The sequence below is a fragment of the Brachyhypopomus gauderio genome, unplaced genomic scaffold, assembly GCF_052324685.1.
Source record: "Brachyhypopomus gauderio isolate BG-103 unplaced genomic scaffold, BGAUD_0.2 sc60, whole genome shotgun sequence".
NCBI classification, from domain to species: Eukaryota; Metazoa; Chordata; class Actinopteri; order Gymnotiformes; family Hypopomidae; genus Brachyhypopomus; species Brachyhypopomus gauderio.
The window spans coordinates 2,238,950-2,259,802 of NW_027506881.1; the positions used below are offsets into that span (position 1 = coordinate 2,238,950).

The 20,853-nt window shown below is 42.2% G+C and overlaps 1 protein-coding gene across 2 annotated transcripts; it reads right to left on the minus strand.

The window, feature by feature from the left end:
- Positions 1–8,146: 8,146 nt before the first annotated feature.
- On the minus strand, positions 8,147–17,890 carry dusp10 (dual specificity phosphatase 10). 2 transcript variants are annotated; one of them, XM_076988141.1, is made up of 4 exons: positions 17,642–17,890; positions 16,075–16,925; positions 12,434–12,802; positions 8,147–12,097 (listed from the first exon to the last, which is right to left on the minus strand). In XM_076988141.1, the coding sequence occupies exons 2-4, from the start codon at positions 16,871–16,873 to the stop codon at positions 11,832–11,834; spliced, it is 1,434 nt and encodes a 477-aa protein (XP_076844256.1). In that variant the 5' UTR covers positions 16,874–16,925; positions 17,642–17,890; the 3' UTR covers positions 8,147–11,831. The 2 variants fall into 2 exon arrangements, with proteins under 2 accessions (XP_076844256.1, XP_076844255.1); XM_076988140.1 differs by having other exon boundaries at positions 17,534–17,889.
- Between the last annotated feature and the right edge of the window lie 2,963 nt (positions 17,891–20,853).

Here is a 20,853-nt window from a genome sequence, read left to right on the forward strand (position 1 = left end):
CATTTCAATATGTTTTAATAAACATTGAACCAGTCCGGCCCTCGGCTTGTAGCAAATTTGGTTTTTTGGCCCTCTGTGTATTTGACTTTGACATCCTTACTGTAGAGGATGGTAGTACTGTAGAGGTGGAGGTACTGTAGTTGTGGTACTGTAGAGGGGTGGTACTGTAGAGGTGGGGGTACTGTAGAGGTGGTACTGTAGTTGTGGGGGTACTGTAGAGGTGGGGGTACTGTAGTTGTGGGGGTACTGTAGAGGTGGAGGTACTGTAGAGGTGGGGGTACTGTAGAGGGGTGGTACTGTAGAGGTGGAGGTACTGTAGAGGTGGGGGTACTGTAGAGGGGTGGTACTGTAGAGGTGGAGGTACTGTAGAGGTGGGGGTACTGTAGAGGTGGGGGTACTGTAGAGGGGTGGTACTGTAGAGGTGGAGGTACTGTAGAGGTGGAGGTACTGTAGAGGTGGGGGTACTGTAGAGGTGGAGGTACTGTAGAGGTGGGGGTACTGTAGAGGGGTGGTACTGTAGAGGTGGGGGTACTGTAGAGGTGGGGGTACTGTAGAGGTGGAGGTACTGTAGAGGTGGGGGTACTGTAGAGGTGGGGGTACTGTAGTTGCGGTACTGTAGAGGTGGGGGTACTGTAGAGGTGGAGGTACTGTAGAAGTGGAGGTACTGTAGTTGCGGTACTGTAGAGGGGTGGTACTGTAGAGGTGGAGGTACTGTAGTTTTTTTGTCGTTAGTTTGACAGTATACAATCCGGGCTGGATAAGGAAGTTTAATTTGATACTGGACAAAACAGAGCCCCGAGTCTCTTTGAATTTTACCGGACTTTGTCACCTGTCTAACACGAGCCCTCGCTGCTCTGCTCCACTCTGTCTGCTACTGTAAGTTGCGAAGCTTTCACTCTCGCAGATTACTAGTCAGTGGTGTAATGTGTCGGACAGGTAGTTTCACCTGCCTCTCCTAGACACAGTTTACGGACTGGTTCAGTGGCTTGCTGGCTAACGTGGTTTTAATTTGACTGCGTGTACAAGTTGCGATGTGTGCCTTAATAAATCTGACAACTCTAGTACTCATTGGATTTCTATATGCTTTGCTCTGTGCGTCTCATATAACGTCTGAGATGCTTTTCTACACGAAATCAGAGCTGCAGAGGTTAAATGCCAAGACTCGCCTCCCTCCCCACGTTTATGAACGATGTGTTATGAGGATAGCCCGACGCCCACGCTACATCCATCGGGGATCCCGTCGTCGCCTGTGTACGTTCGGACATACTGCCGACGATTTTATTCCTTCTATTTACTCAACTTCTCGTCGCAGTTCTGATCAACAAGAGGGCCGAAATCGCGATGTCACTATGAGAAGCCTCCGTCAGCTGGAGTATACATCCCTGAGATCCCCGCTACCTGCTCATGTTAATCAACCTGCTGCAGACTCACCACCAGTCAAGATAGCGCTCGTTAACGCTTTCATACTGAATGACTTCATCGTCTCCCATGGATTGGATTTTCTATTTGTGACTGAAACATGGTTACCTATCAATGACTTAAGCCCACTTGTTGAGATGTCTCCCAGTAACTACATCTACTTCAACACACCTAGAGCCTCTGGTCGAGGTTGAGGTCTTGCAGCTGTTTTTAGAGATCGTTTTAAATGCCGCCTGTTCACGGCGGGAGAGTTCTCAACTTTTGAAGTACAACTGTGTAAAGTGGAGCTGTCATGCTCTGTGCTATGTGCTTTAATATACAGACCCCCAAAGATCAATAAGGACTTTCTTCAGGAATTTTCTGACTTTTTATCAGTTATTTTACCTATGTCAGATAAAATTTTGATTCTTGGTGATTTTAATATCCATGTTTGCTGTCCTTCCAAACCTCTGTCTGCTGAACTTTTACGGCTTTTTGATTCCTTTAAACTGATTCAGTGTATTGCTGGCCCTACACACGAGCTAGGTCACACACTAGACCTTGTTTTGACATACGATTTTTCTGTGTGCAATCCAGAGGTAGCAGATGTATGTTTGTCTGATCACAAACCCATCTTATTTGATGTTACCATTCCCTGTCCTCTTCCTAAGCCGAGTCAGCCTTCATACTATAAACGGGCTATCACACCTCACACAGCCAGTCAGTTTTTAGCTGTCTATCCTACTCTACCTGTAAACCGTAATCAGCCCCGTCGACAGGGGGGGACAACCGGGTCTGTTGTCCCGGGCCCTAGGGCCAGGGGGGCCCATCAAAGAGCCCAGCAATTTATTTTTTATTTAAAGTCTATAATTTTTAAATAATCTTGAAATCTTTCATTAATATAAAATTATGTACTCATAATAAGCTCAATGGTTCAAATATATATGTTTTTTACCTATCTGCATATTTTCCATTAAGTGCATACACCCCCGCCTCCCACTGGAAAATGGTTTGATCCAGCACCGACTGTAGCCGGCCGGTATCGGCCCAACAGCGGGAAATACAGTGGTGGATAGTTAAAGTAAATACAGAAATCTGGAGCGCAGAAAAGAAAGGAAAAACATTTACCTGACGAATTTTAAAGTTGCATTGTGTTCCAGGTTTGAAAAGTGCTGGAATTTAGGGTAAAGTACTTGAAAATGCTTGAAATTGTAACTACTTCGTTTCACAACAAATAGCTGTCTGACTGAACAGTTCTCGTGAAGACGTTAAGATTGGGCGTTTTGAAAATAAACAACCATTAAATAATGTGATAAAAAGCCAATTATTTCGAATCATTTCGAGTATATGTATAAATATTTAACAAGTTTAACGTGGTGGAAAATATTGAAATGGACCTTTAAAGTGACGTACACGTGCATGAATCTTTCTTGTCCCGGGCCCCAGCAAGACTGTCAACGGGCCTGACCGTAATGCTGTGAATTCTTCTCAATGTACTGAAACTGACACTGATATTGATCAGTTAACTACTTTATTTAGTTCTTCATGTACCAAAATTCTGGACTCAATCGCTCCACTAAAACTCCACAAAACTAAAACAAAGTTACAGCCTTGGTTCACTAGTGATGTTTGTGCTCTTAGGCAGAAGTGGAGGAAAGCCGAACGGAAGTGGAAAAAAGACAAGCTTCAAATCGTTGACGCTGGAAATTGTGCTGTTTTAATTCTTTTAGATCTTAGTGCAGCTTTTGACAATGTTGACCATGTTATTTTGCTGGACCGACTGAAGCGTAGTGTTGGCATTCAGGGTACCGTACTAAAATGGTTCATCTCTTACCTGGAAAACAGATCATCTTTTGTTGAAATAGGTCAGTCTTCCTCCTCTTTAACCTCTGTTACTTGTGGGGTGCCCCAGGGTTCTGTCCTGTGACCTGTTCTTTTCTCTTTGTATATGCTGCCCCTTGGATCTATTCTTCAAAAACATCACATCTCATCACTGTTACGCTGATGATACTCAGCTTTACTTTCCACTTAAACCAAGTGATAAGAGAACCCCAGGCAATATATTGGACTGCCTACATGAAATAAAACTTTGGATGTCTGAGAACTTCCTTAAATTAAACGAGGACAAAACAGAGGTTGTTAAATCCTGAACAGGCAACAACCATAGCGAATGAAATGGGGCCGCTACTATCCAACGTGCATAGCGGCGTGAAAAACCTTGGTGTTATCTTTGATTCTGCTCTCACCTTTGAGAAGCAAATAAGCAGCACTGTGAAAAGCAGTTTCTATCACCTGAGAAATACAGCCAAACTTAAGAGCATCCTGCCTTTTAAAACTTCAATCATTCATGCTTTTATCACCTCCCGTATTGATTACTGCAACTCACTGTACCTGGGTATTAGGGCAGTCATGGCCTGGCGGTTAGGGAACTGGTCTTGTGACCGGAGGGTCGTGGGTTCAATTCCCAGACAGGCCATGACTGAGGTGCCCTTGAGCAAGGCACCTAACCCCAACTGCTCCCCGGGCGCCGGGCTAACCCTAACCCTGGATGAACTGATAGTCCTCCTGCAAATAGAGAGAAATGAAAGCTATGACATGGAGAATGGACCTCTGCTATACTTGCTACTGAGAGCATGACCCAGACTTGCGTTTGTTAGACCTCTAAACTCTGTTTTTTCATGTATTTCAAAGGTTAACTCCACATGGGTCTCATTAAACTGTATTCCACTGCATGTATATTAATGTAAAACAAGTTACTCAGACCCCAGTTGAGAGTGTGAATATGTTCCTTGGCAGTGTAGAAAAATATGTAATAATGTTATTAAAACAATGTGTGCAGCATGTCATGAATATGACAATATCGAGAGAAGGAGTCAAAGTGGATGAAACACGAGTGAACCAGGAGCTGGAAAAACAGCCGATTAAATAGTTCGTATTCCTCCAGTTTTCTATGAGGTAGTTTTTATTTTTACATCCTGAGGTCCATCCATCCATAATCTTAACCGCTTAATCACTGGTTCACGGGGGGAGCCTCATGATCCCAATTATAAACAAGGGGCTGGATCTTCAGAGGTTCGAATCTCAAGTCAACTTTGGGGCAGTCATGGCCTGGTGGTAGGGAACTGGTCTTGTGACCGGAGGGTCGTGGGTTTGATTCCCAGGCCTGAGGCCATGACTGAGGTGCCCTTGAGCAAGGCACCTAACCCCAACTGCTCCCCGGGCGCTGGGCTAGGGCTGCCCACCGCTCTGGGCACGTGTGATCCACAGCCCCCTAGATAATCACTAGTGTGTGTGTGTGTGTTCTGACTGCACAGATGGGTTAAAAGCGGAGGACAAATTTCGATTGGGGTGTAAAAATCACAATTGACAAAATATGGCACATTTCATTTCATTTATTAGTCAATCTACTTTGGCACGTCTGCAGCTGGTTCAGAATGCAGCTGCAAGGCTTCTTACTGGTACAAAAAACGGGAAAGCATTACACCTGTACTTGCATCACTACACTGGCTACCGGTAAAATACAGAATCAATTACAAAGTTTTACTATTTGTTTTTAAAGCATTACATGGCCTGGCACCGTGCTACATCTCTGATTTGCTTCACTGCCATTCCACTACTCGATCCCTCCGATCTTCAAACCAGTCACTCCTGGCCGTTCCACGCTCGAGGATGAAGACTAAGGGTGATCGGGCCTTTTCTGTAGCAGCACCGAGACTCTGGAACTGTCTTCCAACCCACATAAAGGAATCCCCTACTGTAGATTAAGTCAAACCTTAAAACATATTTATTCTCTCAGGCGTTTTGTAAAATGCCTGTAGAATTATATATGCTTGATTTTATATTGTTGCTTAACCTCATCTTACTTTATTTTCCTGTACAGCACTTTGGCAGACACTGGCTGTCTTTTTAAATGTGCTATATAAATAAAGTTGATTTGATTTGATTTGACTGTAGAGGTGGGGGTACTGTGGTGGTGGTGGTGGTGGTACTGGTACTTCAGCAATTAAAAAGCACTTTGGACACACACATCTCACAATTTATACTATGACCTCATGTAGATCACTCATTGGAAGGAGGCAGTGGTAACTCCTGAGGTATAAAACTGAAAATAATGTATGAAAAGAAAATGACAGGCCAGGAAAAATTAACTGGGATAGTTGTAAAACCTGAATAAGGTTTCATATGAAATTCTGAGTGATTAGAGAGGTATTTTAGTCTTTTAGTGGAGACTTTCATTTTAAAGTTAATTTGCCCTGTGTATGTGCAATTATAATAATAATAATAATAATCTTTATTTGTATAGCACCTTTCATACATACATGTAACTCAAAGTGCTTTACAGTATAAATAAAAGAAACATTAAAAGGAGATAAGACAAAAAGACAAAAAGAAAATGTTAAAAGAAATTAAAGATAAAAATATTAAAATAACATAAAAAGTAAAAATGTAAAGTAAATAAGATAATAAAAAGTAAAGTAAATAAGATAAAACTATTAAGATAGAGTTTCTTAACTAAAAGCGGATCTAAACAGGAATGTTTTGAGACTGCTCTTAAAACTATGCAGGGATGAAATATGCTGCATAGTTTTAATTCAATTCACAGTGAAGACAAGCAGCAGAGCTCCACCAGGCCTGGTCACCTCAAGTCCCTGTGTCAACTAGAACAGTTTGTAGGATTCTGTCTCGAAATGGCCTCCATGGTCGAATCAGTGCCCAGAAGCCAGCACTAAACATACGGCTAAACGGATGGACACTGGAAAAGTGGCAGAAGGTGGCTTTCTCAGATGAATCTTCAGTTGAATTATACCACAGCCGCCGCAAATACTGCAGGAGACCTACTGGAGCCTGTATGGATCCAAGATTCACCCAGAAAACAGTCAAGTTTGGTGATGGAAAGATCATGGTCTGGGGTTACATTCAGTATGGGGGTGTGCGAAACATTTGCAAGGTGGAAGGCAATATCAATAGCCCAAAATATCAAGAAGTATTAGCTACATCTTACATTCCCAATCATAAAAGGGGTCATATTTTGCAGCAGGATGGTGCTCCATCTCATACATCCATCTCTACATCAAAGTTCCTCAAGGCAAAGAAGATCAAGGTGCTCCAGGACTGGCCAGCCCAATCACCAGACATGAACATCATTGAGCATGTTTGGGGTAGGATGAAAGAGGAAGCTTTGAAGACAAAACCAAAGAATTTTGATGAACTCTGGGAGGCATGTAAGACTGCATTCTTTGCTGTTCTTGATGACTTCATCAATAAATTGTATGAATCATTGTCGAACCGCATTGGATGTGGTCATTCAAGCTCGTGGAAGTCACACAAAATATTAAATATGGCTCTAATGGCACCACAACGTCATTCACCAGTGTTATGAAGCATATATTTGTATATGAAGTGAATTATTTGTTTGATTTTCACCTTACTTTCTGTGGGCGACAACTTTTGTCTTGCCAAAATCTGACCTTTCTGTGTTCATTAAATGATCAATATTTCTGCAGTAAAGCAAATTTATTTTCGTAAATTTAATCTCATTTGGGAGGGTTTCAGCTTTCATATGAGTCATTTCTAAAACCCATCAATGAATTTAAAGTCAGGTTATAAGCTTTTGTTTCCACAACATGGATAAGTAACAGAACTTATGTCAGGGACTGTATGTGTGTGTGTGTGTGTGTGTGTGTGTGTGTGTGTGTGTGTGTGTGTGTGTGTGTGGGAACCACCTCTAGCGTTTCTGCTCTGTGTATTTAGTGGGTGTTTTTCCTAATACGTCCATGAAGTCATCCAGTGTTCAGATCAGCTATTCTAGTGCCGCATACCTGAGTGTTGATGGGACAGAAGTAACACGTCTCTCATCACTCCTAATTAGAAACAACAGTAAAAACTATTTTTGGGCCTTGTTCCTATGGAGAGAATTTGACCGCCGCAAGAGAGGAGTCACTATGAACCCCCACCCCCCCACCCCTCCAAACCAGCCCAGTGGTGGTAAATATAGTCCAATACAACCAGCAGGAAAGTGACATAGGGTTCAGCACCTGCTATAAATAATTTTTAGCAGATTAGGAGATTGGGAGATTGGGTATGAGTTTTGGTTGTGGCTGTGACTTTGTCAGTTCCAGATTGATGAAGCTGGATTGTGATCACGTAAGGCAGCCTAGGGCTAGGGTTAGGTCTAGGCAGGGCCGGAGTGGGACACTTTTTCAGCCCGGGAGTTTCATGCCCAAATCCGGCCCAAAATTATTTTCCCCTCCCAATCGGCCCAAACTAGAGATTGACATGAGCCGGCCCATCGGGAATCCTCCCGAATCTCCCGATTAGCCACTCCGGCTCTGGGTCTAGGACTAGGGCTAGGGCTAAGACTAGGGTTAGGGTTAGGGCTAGAGTGACCAGATTTGGGTTTCTGAAAAGGAGGACACCTTTTACAAATTTATTTTTAGCGGCGTGTGTGTCGATTGTTGACGGGGGGGTGGCTAGGGCAAGGGCTAAGGCTAGGGCTAGCATTAGGGCTAGGGTTACGGCTAAGGCTAGGGCTAGCGTTAAGGTTAGGGCTAAGGCTAGCGATAGGGTTAGGGCTAGCCTTTACTCCTGCTGTAATATAAATAAATGTAAACCTATAAACCATCGCACCCAATAGGTGCAGACAGATCATAGGTCACAGATTCTACCAGACAATACCTGTAAAAATCACAAGAAACTACAACCTGTAAAAATCACACTATAATCCAGTCAAACATTTCTGCTGTTTATTTCCAAACCCACATTAGAAACGACAATGTTTTCACCTTTGATATTAAGGGACAGATCTTGGATCAGCTGTGGAAGGGAAGGATTGTACCAGAGCTGAGAGGTGTGAAAGCCCCTGGGATTATAGCACCTTTACGGCTGTTTAGCTTTTTAACTTTCTTCTTTTTTGAGTCAGTGCAAAAATAAGTTTGATAAATGACAATAGATTTAATGCATAGACAGAAAATAGCAAATAGATATATCTACTCCATCTCATTACATTCATACTGCTGCATGTGTGTGAGATGAATATGAATATATTTTACTCTTTTGTTGTGTCATTCATACAAGGTATTAAATCAACAGAGTGAATAAAACAAACACAGCAGTCCAATTACATAATTACTCCACTAACTGCAAATTACATTTCACTTCAGTTTTGCTTCAGCACAAATATTTGCACCATTTCAGTATATAGGAATATGTTTTACAGAAAAGCTCAGAAGCTGTACATTAATTGAAACATAATAAATGTGCTTTGCGTGTACCTATAGTTATGTTAATGAGGAATACAGTTCTCATAATAGAGCTCAAATTTGGGTAGAAATTTGAGAGGAAGACAGAAAACTTTGGTGCTTTTTGGTTAAGGTCTTAACAATAAATTACCAAATGGTTTTTGTATTTTAGAGGTTTATACGCCCTCAACAAGGTTCAATGTTTAGTATGTCTTATGTTTGCTTACTATTAACAACTAATTTGTGAAAAATGTGGTGATTTTGTGCAAAGGACATTTTGATGTGAGTATTAAAAGAATAAGCTTAATAACACCCAATTTAAGCATTTATCTGGTTTAAAAAAGTTTCAATATTTTGGTTATGTAAACATCATACTTTTAATAAAAAACAATTTTGGAAACAATGCAATTTACTATAGCTGACGGCAAGAAGCACTTTCAGAGAATGTTTTCAGTCAGCTGTAAAACACTTTAAATTCATTCCAAAAGACTGTGTCTTCATACACGACCTTACTTTGAATAAACTGGAACAGAGTTCAAACTGAGAATAGACATTTCTAACATTGTGCTAAGTATTTTTCAATGAAAGTAGCTGAATAGCTCTTTATAAATAGCTCTTTTTAAACAGCTCTAGATGAACAGCTCCCTATAGGGAGTTTTTCCTCGCCACTGTCGCCTTTGGCTTGCTCATTAGGGATCTGGACCAATACGATTGTAAAGCTGCTTTGTGACAACGTTTGTTGTGAAAAGCGCTATATAAATAAATTTGACTTTGACTATAATCAGCTCTCGATAAACAGTTCTAGATACACAGCTCTAGATGAACAGCTGTAGATAAATGGCTCTTTATAAACAGCTCTAGATGAACAGCTGTAGATGAATAGCTGTAGATAAACAGTTCTAGATGAACAACTGTAGATAAATAGCTCTTTATAAACAGGAACAAAAAGCTTATGAAATATAAAATGCATAACACATAAACGCCCTGTTACATAGAAAAATAAGAACGTGTTGCACATGTCAAGAACAATAAAGTCTTCTTTTGTGCACTTTGCATTTGTATATTTTTGACAAGGCCAAGGTTTTATTTCACACCCGTACTTCCAAACTAAATCAGAAATAATTTCAAATAATTCTGACGATAATCTTCATAATGAATGCAAATGTATTCTCAGTTTGTACAACAGCTTAATTGCACTAAGCACAGGGCAAGACTACGGTGCACCCTAGGTGCAGGGCACTTGCAGCTTGGTTTACACTGAAGAATTCAAACAAAGAAAAAAAAGGTTTGTGACAAATTAAGGCATCATTACAGGCACTGTTGTCACTGTGAGTGACTGCAATGTTTGTGTATGCGAAGCTGCATACTATTCATCTTTTAGAGCTAAGGGCCAACATCTACTCCCACTTTACACTCCTGAAACAGTCACTGTCCTGTTTGAACACACCCGTCTGTGTCACAGTCACTGTCCTGTTTGAACACACCCGTCTGTGTCACAGTCACTGTCCTGTTTGAACACACCCGTCTGTGTCACAGTCACTGTCCTGTTTCAACACAGCTCTGTCTCTTTTGGAGACTGTACAGTCAGTTTGAGGTTATGTGAAATCACATCTGTTGGCTCATGTAACATCGGAACTCAACGAAGAGCAAAGAATTACATGGTAACATACTGTGACCTTTTATCCCTATGAAATGAAATGAAATGAATGTTCGATTTATATAGCGCCTTTCAGAATACCCAAGGTGCTTTTTACAATTTAACACAGGTACAAGTCACAGACAACCAATCACACACACCGGCGAGAAGCAGCAGCCAATCACACACAGCGTACTCTCTACCGGGATCCACACCCCCTGGGGGACTGAATGGGGTGCAGGAAGGGGAGAGAGGACAGACCCTAGTGGCAGAGCACCATCCACCACTGGGCATACAAACACACACACATTCATGCACACACACTCAGACAACTGCTTTTTATTGAACAGAGAGACACAGACACACACTCAGGGAGAATTTGTCAGGGACTGCCAATTTACCTAACCTCCATGTCTACACACACACACACACACACACACACACACACACAGTGAATGGTAAAATGGTGAAAACAATCATAAACAGCAGTAATGATCTAATCCAAAATGACACTATATGTCCAAATGCTTTGAACAGTCATGGAACATAAACTTAGTTTATGTGGACTATGAATCTGACTAGCAAGCAAGGGTAAAAATAAAGTGACTGAGACACAAATATACACATTTTACATCTTTCAGGACTTTTTTATCAAAACAAAAATTTGATATGCAGACAAAATAATTAATTTCCATCCAGCTTTTAAAAATAAAAATCTAATAAATATTCATGCCAATGACAGTGTCACCACAAAGCGTAACTGAAATGAATGAACAATGAGAATGATATCAACATATAAACCCTATATATTTATTAATTTATTATATATTTATTATATTTATAATTTTTTGTAAATACAGAGCCAGAGCTGCAAATGTTTTTCTCCCATCACCGATATATACAGATTAATATTAATAAAGACCCTTCGTATTCTACTCAGAAATGATTGCACAGTAAAGCCATTGAAGGCCCATCATGGTCAACTCTTGTATAAAAATAGAGCATAAACACATACACACCAAATAAGTCTTCATCTTTTCGGACAAGCAAAAGACCAGAACCTGGTCAGACCCTGCCCAGACCCTGGTCAGACCCTGGTCAGAACCTTGTCAGACTCTGGTCACAACCTGCCCAGAACCTGGTCAGCACCAATAGCTGAGAGACACAGTATAGGCATAGCACAGTGCTTGTCTCCAACCACAGAGATGGTAGAGCGTGCTGAAAATCTTTAGGGACAAAAGAAGATTCATGCATGTTTCCTTCTTGATTGGATCTCCAAACTCAAGTTCCAACACAGTGAAGGCTGGATGAAGTTCCAACACAGTGAAGGCTGGATGAAGTTCCAACACAGTGAAGGCTGGATGAAGTTCCAACACAGTGAAGGCTGGATGTCTCCAGTATTCCTGGGCCTTCCCATCTAAAAGTGTCTTCCACACTCATAGTCCTTTCTGAAGGCCAGACGTGGACTCTTAAGAGACTCTCTTTTAATGGCATCCGACCCAAGCAGGGTCCAAGGTGTTGGTATTCAGCCTTAACCTCACAGCCCTACAGTCAACATCCTACACGATAGTCTCCACTCCAGTAAGCTTGGGTGTAAGGATGCGAGGGGTAACGCCGTTGTTGAGGTCTTCCTCGAACTCCAGCAGCTGGCCCATGAAGTTGAGGTTGGGAGAGATGATGGGGCGGCGCATCTTCACAAACTTGTAGGCGTCTGTCATGGTCATCCAGGTGTGTTTCATCAGGTAGGCGATGACGATGGTGGCCGAGCGGGATACGCCAGCCTGGCAGTGAATAAGTAGCCCCTTCCCGGCCTGGTGCGCCTCCTCTGTTGATGCAGGGAACAACACGTTCTTTAAAAATATATAATGTGCAGAAAAACATACAAAAAATACAACCAGCACAGGAGCAGAATGTGTAAGTGGTTAAAGGATAAATGAACCCTGAGTGGACCACAGGGCGGTCGTGTCAGTGTCTGCTACAGCCCACACGGCCTCTACGCTTCTCGTACACAGTGGTGCATTATTAATTATCTTAAATTACACTTATCATCCTTTACACAGGCATATTGCAGAGATGAGGACATTATAAACTGACAAAACTGGACTGTAAGACCAATATTGCTCTAAAGGAATGTAGTTCAATCTGAGTACAGGCGCCATACCAATGAACTCAAAGGCCTCTTCAAAGTACTGACGAAGGTTCTGTTTGTTGCTGTCTGTGGCGGGCAAGCGTTTGTAGTTGAAGCCCCCGAGATCGTAGTGGTAGAGCGGAAGGTGAGTGGTGACGTTCAGGATGTATCCGATATTCATCCTCTGCATTTGTTGGAGGTCCTGCGCGTCACGTTCATTGCCCAGGTACAGGAAGGGCAGGATGGGTGTCAGCTCTGCGTTCTCTATGTCAGGGGTGGAGGGTATGGAGTGAGGTAGCGCCCCCGACAGGCTGACAGCAGCACCAGCATCCTGACTCTCCTGCAGATGGAGGGAGTGTTCACACAGGTCCTCATGGCCCTGTCTAAAACTACTGAGACCTCCTGGAACACACACACACACACACACACACACACACGTAAGGAATGGGATACAAAATCAAGCATGACATACAACATTATCATAAACCCATTCAATCCTCAGAGGTTTGGAAAATATTTTTTCAAGTTTGGAAAATTAACACATTAGATCTCACGCTTGTTGTCATAGAAAATAAATTAGTTTTATTCATTCAATTTTTGCAAAATATTTGTGGAGATCATCTGTCAATTTAGGTCACAAATAATAGATAAATAGTCTAGAATGTATTTTTAAAGTCATCGTTCATGGACATGACACAGCTCACTGTTCTCAAATGTTTAAATCAATTTCAGTTTGAACAGCATTCTACATATACCATTAACCACACAGTAAATGCTGTTTCACTTTTACATATACCAATAACCAGTAAATATGCCAATAACCACACAGTAAATAACCAGTAAATATACCAATAACCACACAGTAAATAACCAGTAAATATACCAATAACCACACAGTACATACCGTTTCACTTTTACATATACCAATAACCAGTAAATATGCCAATAACCACACAGTAAATAACCAGTAAATATACCAATAACCACACAGTAAATAACCAGTAACTATACCAATAACCACACAGTAAATACTGTTTATTATAAATACTAAATACTGCCTGTTTCATACTTTCAGAATGAATCACCTAAATATGAAAACTTATTCATAGCTCATTAGGGCACAGAGGTGGGGGGTGTGTAAAAAACATTATTATTGTAAGACAATACCAGGTTTAGTCAGCAGAAAGGTCTGTTCGGAAATGTTAAAATAGCTCATAACGTATTGAAACTGGAGTCTGCAGGAGACATTCAGTTAACATTTGGTTATATAAACATGAAGAAACCCCCTAGAATTCTGCAACTCACAAAAAACTCCCACCAACAAGCCAAGTGAAATGGCACAAAAGACAATGTTTTGTTCCCTCTGTGAACTACGCCGCGTGAGATCACTGTATGGTCTCCCCTAACCATCATCGTCATGGACACCAGCTGAGCGTTATTCATGTTATTCACATTTTCACATTTTTGACTGTTCATGAGTTTTGTTAAAAAAATACAAAATACAAAAATTTATTAAGAAATTAGTAACATGGGTTGTAAGTAATGCCTTTTTATTAAATATTTTAAAGTGGAAATTAATAAAATGGTAAAAAGTTTAAATTGTAAAAAAATATTATTCATGAATCACACATAGTGTGTTATAATATTTCCTTTAATACCATAAACCTTGATTAGTGAACATTCCTGAACACAATCTGTAGGGTGTACATTGTGTCATTAGTACCAGTAGAAAGTAGAAACACTTCTAGCTGTCTCCCAATATCAAGGATCTTACGCCGTGTTGTTCCTCAAACAATAACTTCTCAACGTTAGCCCAGCATGGCTGTTCTTACCTCTGCCTCATACACATTCATTAACCCCCCCCCCCCCCCCCCCATTATAACTCTTTTCCAGCTCTTTGCCTTTCTGACTGTAACACATGCCAAAATGTAAAGATAAATGTTAGTTTACCCACATTCCTAATGAAGTGCTTGTAAAGTACGATGTTCAAGGGTTAGAGTCAATTAGGTGTTAGGGTTAGGTGTTAGGGTTAGAGTCAGGATTTAGGTGTTAGGTTTAGGTGTTAGGGTTAGAGTCAAGGTTAGGTGTTAGGGTTAGTAGCTCTTTGCTCTCTAAAGTAGCTCTTTGACCTATAAAACAAAATAAAATAGCATTTAAAATGACATTCTGCGAGTAAAGGAGCATTTTATAATTGACAGAGTAATTAATAATGTCAGACTGCAATTAAGTGGTTAACATGACAAATGTCAGCATGTGGGCTACTGTGGCCTTTCCTTCCATTAGACTCAAAACATTACTTATATGCAACCTAGATAGTCTATATAATCCTCTGACATGTTAAAGGTTTGATCTTGGTGCAGAACTAACACACCTCCTCAGATTTAGAAGGGAGTGATTACTGCTGTAGCACAAGAGGCCAAAACCCAGTAAGAACAGAGTGAACACAACAGAAGGCCAGTGACAAACACTGCGTTTGCATGCCAGCGAACATATGATGGCCCTAAGAGTCTGGCAGCGTGTCGTCACGGAGACGCGGCGTTCGCCACCGCGGCCAAACGTGAGGGAAATAACAAACATGGCAGAAAACGTGAGACGAGGAGCCTGAACAAAGAACATCACCAAACGTGTACGCCCAAGAACATCACCAAACGTGTACGCCCAAGAACATCACCAAACGTGTACGCCCAAGAACATCACCAAACGTGTACGCCCAAGAACATCACCAAACGTGTACGCCCAAGAACATCACCAAACGTGTACGCCCAAGAACATCACCAAACGTGTACGCCCAAGAACATCACCAAACGTGTACGCCCAAGAACATCACCAAACGTGTACGCCCAAGAACATCACCAAACGTGTACGCCCAAGAACATCACCAAACGTGTACGCCCAAGCCCGACACCACGCCACCCATCACCAGTAAGACCAGCTGAGCAAGATCTGCTCTGTGTTCTGGCAGTCCATATTTAACTTACTGGGAGCGCATAGAAAAAACAAAAAAAAACTTTGAACATTTCCCCAAGTGCCTCGGCAAACCTGGGCCGTAGATGCACAGTCTGTATATGTGACCCTTAAAAGCACAATGTGTTACCTGAAAAGGTGCGAAATCAAACTACCACAAGGGCCGACTGAACTCAGCTCTCAGAGATGTGATCACTGCAGCCCATAAACACACAGTGCAAGATCTTATCAATGACTTACTGTCATGTTTTTAACTTACTCGTAGCATAGAAAATTAAAGGGAAATGTGACAGTATTATTTTTAATCCTTACATGCTCGAGTTACAAGATCACTAGCACCACAGAATAATTTCAGAAACAGACCTAATTACTAAATGAATAAAAAATTGGTTCTTGGTAGCAGAATATCATACATATTAATATATGTATATATTACTTTTAAAAGCATGAAGGGCTGTGATAAACACCTTAAAACAACCAGTGTTGTACTAAGTAGCATCTACAGAGAGAGTAATTGTCATATTTTATGACTACTGTTAGCATGTCTATTTCTCTTTAATAAATAGCGAAAACTACAGGCTAAATTGAGAGGGTATCTGGAGCTCAGTAGGAAAGTGTGTTTAAGTGCAAACTTGCTCCTACGTAACTTCTCAAGCCCAAAGCCAACCACCCCCACCCTCCCAAGATCATAGTCTGAAAGTAGCGCCCACCTCGCAGAACAACAGGGTCTCTCCCCTCCCGCCGCAGAGACTCCAGAACCACGTGGAGGGGCTGGGATAGCGTCAGCCGGCTGGGGTCCACCGTGCTCTCGTCGTAAATGACGATCTCTTTGGAGAAGATCCCCTTAAAGGATTCTTTGCTGTGGCGGCAGGAGATGAGATCCAGCACCGTGATCTTCCCCTGCTGAAGGCGACGGCGACTAATCTTATCCGAGCAGTTGATGTGCACGGCACCCAGGATGTGACTCTTGTTGTAGTCCAAAAAAGGCCTGCAGTCGATGATGAGGGGCACGGGCCCCACGGGGTGACCCATAGGGCAGTGTGTCATCTTCTGGGCCAGCTCGTTTGGGTGGATGACCCGCACGCCGGACCAGGCCGGCGCCGTGCTGAGACTGGGCGCGCTGTGGGTCTCGCTCCGGCCGGCGGCCGGCAGGGGCCCGACGTCTCCATGACTGCCCGAGCTGACTGCGGAGTTCAAGTTGGGGCTGCTTGTACTGACGTGACTCAGGGTCGGGGCCGGGCTGTCCTTCTCGTAGGTCGTCACCGTGCAACAACTAGTACTGCTGCAGCCACAGGTCAGGGAGCGGGCGGACCCGCTGGACGAGGGCATATACGTCAAGGAGGTCAGCTGTACGTTCACCACGGTGGCCCTGCTGATCACGGTGGCCCTGCTGACGGCGCCCACAGTAGCCTCCAGGTAGCTGGTGTCCAGGTGGAGGTGTAGTTCCTGAGGTCGGAGAGGCCTTGGCAACGCCACCACTATTCTGTCGTCGAGGGGAGATGGAGGCATGGGGAGACCACAGGGGAGGGCTGGCAGACCACAGAGAACTCAGGTGTTCAGTCTGGGGGGGGGGGCGAAAAAGTAAGAACTAACGTTTACATATGGCGAAGAAAACGCTTACTCTGAATTCATAACGTAAACTATCAACACTTCTGCACATGTCAATAACCTATAAAAAGCAACTGTAAAATATGCGTCCTCGGACACTGCAGTTCGGTCTACGTGTACACTTCTCCGAAAGGTGTTGCCGTGTGCTGGTTACAGACACGTCCAGGATCTTTTAGATAGGACCAATGTAAAGGTTGTGTGCTTCCCTGCGCATTCGTGAACTACTGAGAGCTGCGAACAGCCTCTTCGCAACGCGGCATGTGGACGTGCTGAGAATCTAATACGAGCAGATCCTGCATCCCCAGATTACATCATTTGTGGTTCATAGTGAAGAAATGCGATATTAACGTACCCGATGTTGTATACAATACATGCGGCAATGCACAAATGTCCATGTTCATTAATAAAAAAAGTTGACTATAGAGCAGGTCTACTGCAACTACTTCATACGGATGGGCAAGAAGCGAAATAAGTCTGTATTGTTGATGATGATGACCGTGTTTCCTCGTAAATAAGTGCTATGAGAGACATAAAGCAGGGGGTGAGGAATTGAAGACATACCTCTATGAAACAGGAGTAGCGGTAGATGAGGGCGGCACTGTGAACGCGGAGCCCGGACTACGGCGGCTGTTCCGCGCCGCGCTCGTTACAGCGGGACACCAAACTCACCTTGGGCGGACTAATGTAGATACGACTCCTCGACAATATTTAAATACGTTTCTTCGGATTTCCAGTTGACGGCTGCCTCCCTTTAGCCAGGACCGGCACCAAGACTTTCACTTTCTGCCTTGATCTGAGAGCAGCTGCAGCCAGGACCAGCAGCGCTCCAGACTGACAGGCGAGGCAGCCAATAGATGTGGTCAGTGATGCAAGAGTCGTAGTGGTCCGTCCCAACATCAGAACCAGCCCAGATAGGGGAGGAGGCTGTGGAGTCAGTGTTGGGGGGCTGTGAGATGCTCAGGGTCCCGTGTGTTGGACCAAAGGGTGATGTCATTGACAACCAATCCAAAAGCTCTGTGGTCAAACCAGGAAAACGAGACACAAGCGTGAACAAACTGGATTGCAAAGGTGTTATACCAAACAGACAAGACCTTCTGATCCACAACAGGACAAAAGATGGTCTTGGTCCAGCAGCCCGTACGATGCCTCCGAGCCTAGAGAAAGCCAAATCTGTGCTCAGAACAGCATAAACCTGACCAGGAGAGAACCGTGTAGGACCGGAGAGACACGCGCTTCACTGAATGAGCTGGACAGTGGAGAGATTCAAATATAAGTTGATTATCGTCTACATCCAAAAGGTTCTAATATTTGCTGTACATATAATTTAGCAATATATCTGATCTTAAATTTTCACGTTTCCCAGAGTTAAAAATACAAACACACACACACACACACACACACACACACACACACACACACACACACACACACACACACACATATATCTATAAGTAACCAGACATAGAGTCCATGTGCTTTGTTCTACTGTAAATAATGCGTTTTGAGATGCCAATTCTCAGTCCCCTGTCATGTTAGAGTTGTTCCTGCCCTCAAACGACAGACTTATTGATTACCCAAGACTTATTGATTACCCAAGCAATCGAATAAGATTTGTTGGCTCACAAAACTGTACCAAAATCTCTGCCGTGAGATTGGTGACAAGGGTGTTAGAGTCTAGTTGCCAGGGCATAGTTTATATGAAATATGAGAACTTTCTGCTGAATTAAATCCTTTTTAGTTTGTAGTTTAGATATATGGAACAACAGACTCTGGAGGTGTGGGAAAAACATTATTTGACTGTTTGAAAATGCATAGTTTTGGGGGAAATGTAATTGGGGTTATGGGCAATATGTTGTTTTAAAATTATGAAAAATGTATTTGAATTTGTGGAAAAAGTGACATTGTGTGGTGTGGTATTCACAACCCACGACACACAGGAAATTAAAAAACCACTTCCTCTCCTGCAGCGGGGGTGCACTTGAAGATGCTTTGAGCATTCTTTACACCTTTTAATTTTTCCTGATAAATTAGTAGAACAAAATAATCCCAACAAGATGCTGCTGACATACACAATTCTGGTTTGGTTGTGTGTCCCTTCCAAACTAAATGATAAATGTCTGATCACATTTAGAAGAATATAGCTAAAGCATGACCTTTCTAATTTGAATCTCAAAGAATTTCTAAAAGTTAAATCAAAAGGCAAAGAAGAAAACTTAATCTTGTAAAAGGATTTCAAAGACACTGCTAGCCAAATATAAACACAATAGAATGAGTTTGGTAATATGTGGTATTGGTAACCAAATCAAGTTTCTCATAAGTGAAAACAAATCCACACCTATCTGAGGGCGTACTCGGTGATTGTGTATGAGTATTAGAGGTGTACAGAACAGACAACACATGAGGACCACAGCAAACAGCACCATCCTGCCCTGAACTTCTGAACTTATTTTGTATGGTCTCAATCTTGGGCTAAACACAGGAACAAATACTCCACTTCAGAGAACTAGTTAAAACACTTGGTACAAGCAAAACTTCACACTTCATTTTGCTCATTCACAAAACGTTTTGAAGTCACACAATAACATCAGTATGTGCATATTGGTTTAGCACTGAAGTTTACACCATTGTCTCTCTGCCTGTCCATCGAACATGGTTCTGTTAACCCTAACCCTAGCTTCCCAAGGTGGTCTGCCACTCTGGTGTAGACAAACATTTTGTAGGGACTTGAAACCATTATACACATTCCATGTTTATTTTATAAAAAGATGTGTAAAAGCATACACATGCTAGAAACAGTATCTTAAGGTTTTCTTCACCTTAAGATCTTAAGGCACTCCACACCTCACATACAAAGGCATCATGGCTCAAGGATGGGGGGGCAACTGGATACTGGACAAATCAACATTACTCCAAAACAGGCCTTGTCCTCGAGCCGAGAAATAAACAGAGTCAGTAAATTAGATGGTTCTATTTTGCTACAAGACGTACAAATGTGGATTATAAATCTATATTCAGATATTTAGAAATGAAAGTGAGATTACCCATTCCTAATTAGATAAATGACAATGAATATTTAAGACACTTCAGTGTTTATCATTATGCTGTGGTTAACAACCTAATATTAGGAAGAGCCTCACCAGCTCCATGACACAACAGGCAGCATTAAACTATTATTATGTGCATGTCTATACACTCTAAGAAGAAATGTGTTAAAATGACACACACTGTGTCGAATTTCAACACATTTAGCAAGTGTGCCTGGAGACACGTTATGTTGATTTAGACACAGTAAGTGCGTCGTCCATTTTTACAGACCAACTTTTTACAAAAGTGTGTTGATCGTGTGTCATCAGCAGGGCCGGAGTGGGCCCCTTTTTCAGTCCAGGAGTTTCATGCCCAAATCCGGCCCAAAATTATTTTCCCTCCCAATCGGCCCAAACTAGAGATTGACATGCGCCGGCCCATCGGGAATCCTCCCGAATCTCCCAATTAGCCACTCCGGCTCTGGTTATCAGGATAATTATGGTTTATTAGAGCAAATTTCCTTTAACAAAACAATGAAGCGTAAAATTAGTAGTCGTTTATTTAAAAGTCGTAGTCGTCATTTTTAAAATAGCAGACCAAATTCATTTTTTAAGTATAAACAGCTTAACGGTACAGGTCAAATGCATTTTCTTCAATATATGAAGCCAAAAGTCCCATACAAGTCTAAACAGCTTTACCAGTAAATGCACTTATAAAACATACAGAAAATCGACACTTTGAATATTCAATAGAATATACTGTAGCATTTAAATTTACAGGTTCACAGAAGGAAGTTTGTGCCCAGGAGACATGACAGCAGCAGCAGCAGCAGCAGCAGCAGCAGCAGGGCACCCCCC

What these genes read in the sequence shown, in the direction of transcription:
- dusp10 (XM_076988141.1), bottom strand. Translation starts at nt 16,873, where the DNA reads ATGCCTCCATCTCCCCTCGACGACAGAATAGTGGTGGCGTTGCCAAGG. An exon ending in AGACCCTGTTGTTCTGCGAG is followed by an intron (nt 12,803 to 16,074) that starts GTGGGCGCTACT and finishes TGTGTGTTCCAG; the next exon opens with GAGGTCTCAGTAGTTTTAGA. An exon ending in AGAGGCCTTTGAGTTCATTG is followed by an intron (nt 12,098 to 12,433) that starts GTATGGCGCCTG and finishes CTGCATCAACAG; the next exon opens with AGGAGGCGCACCAGGCCGGG.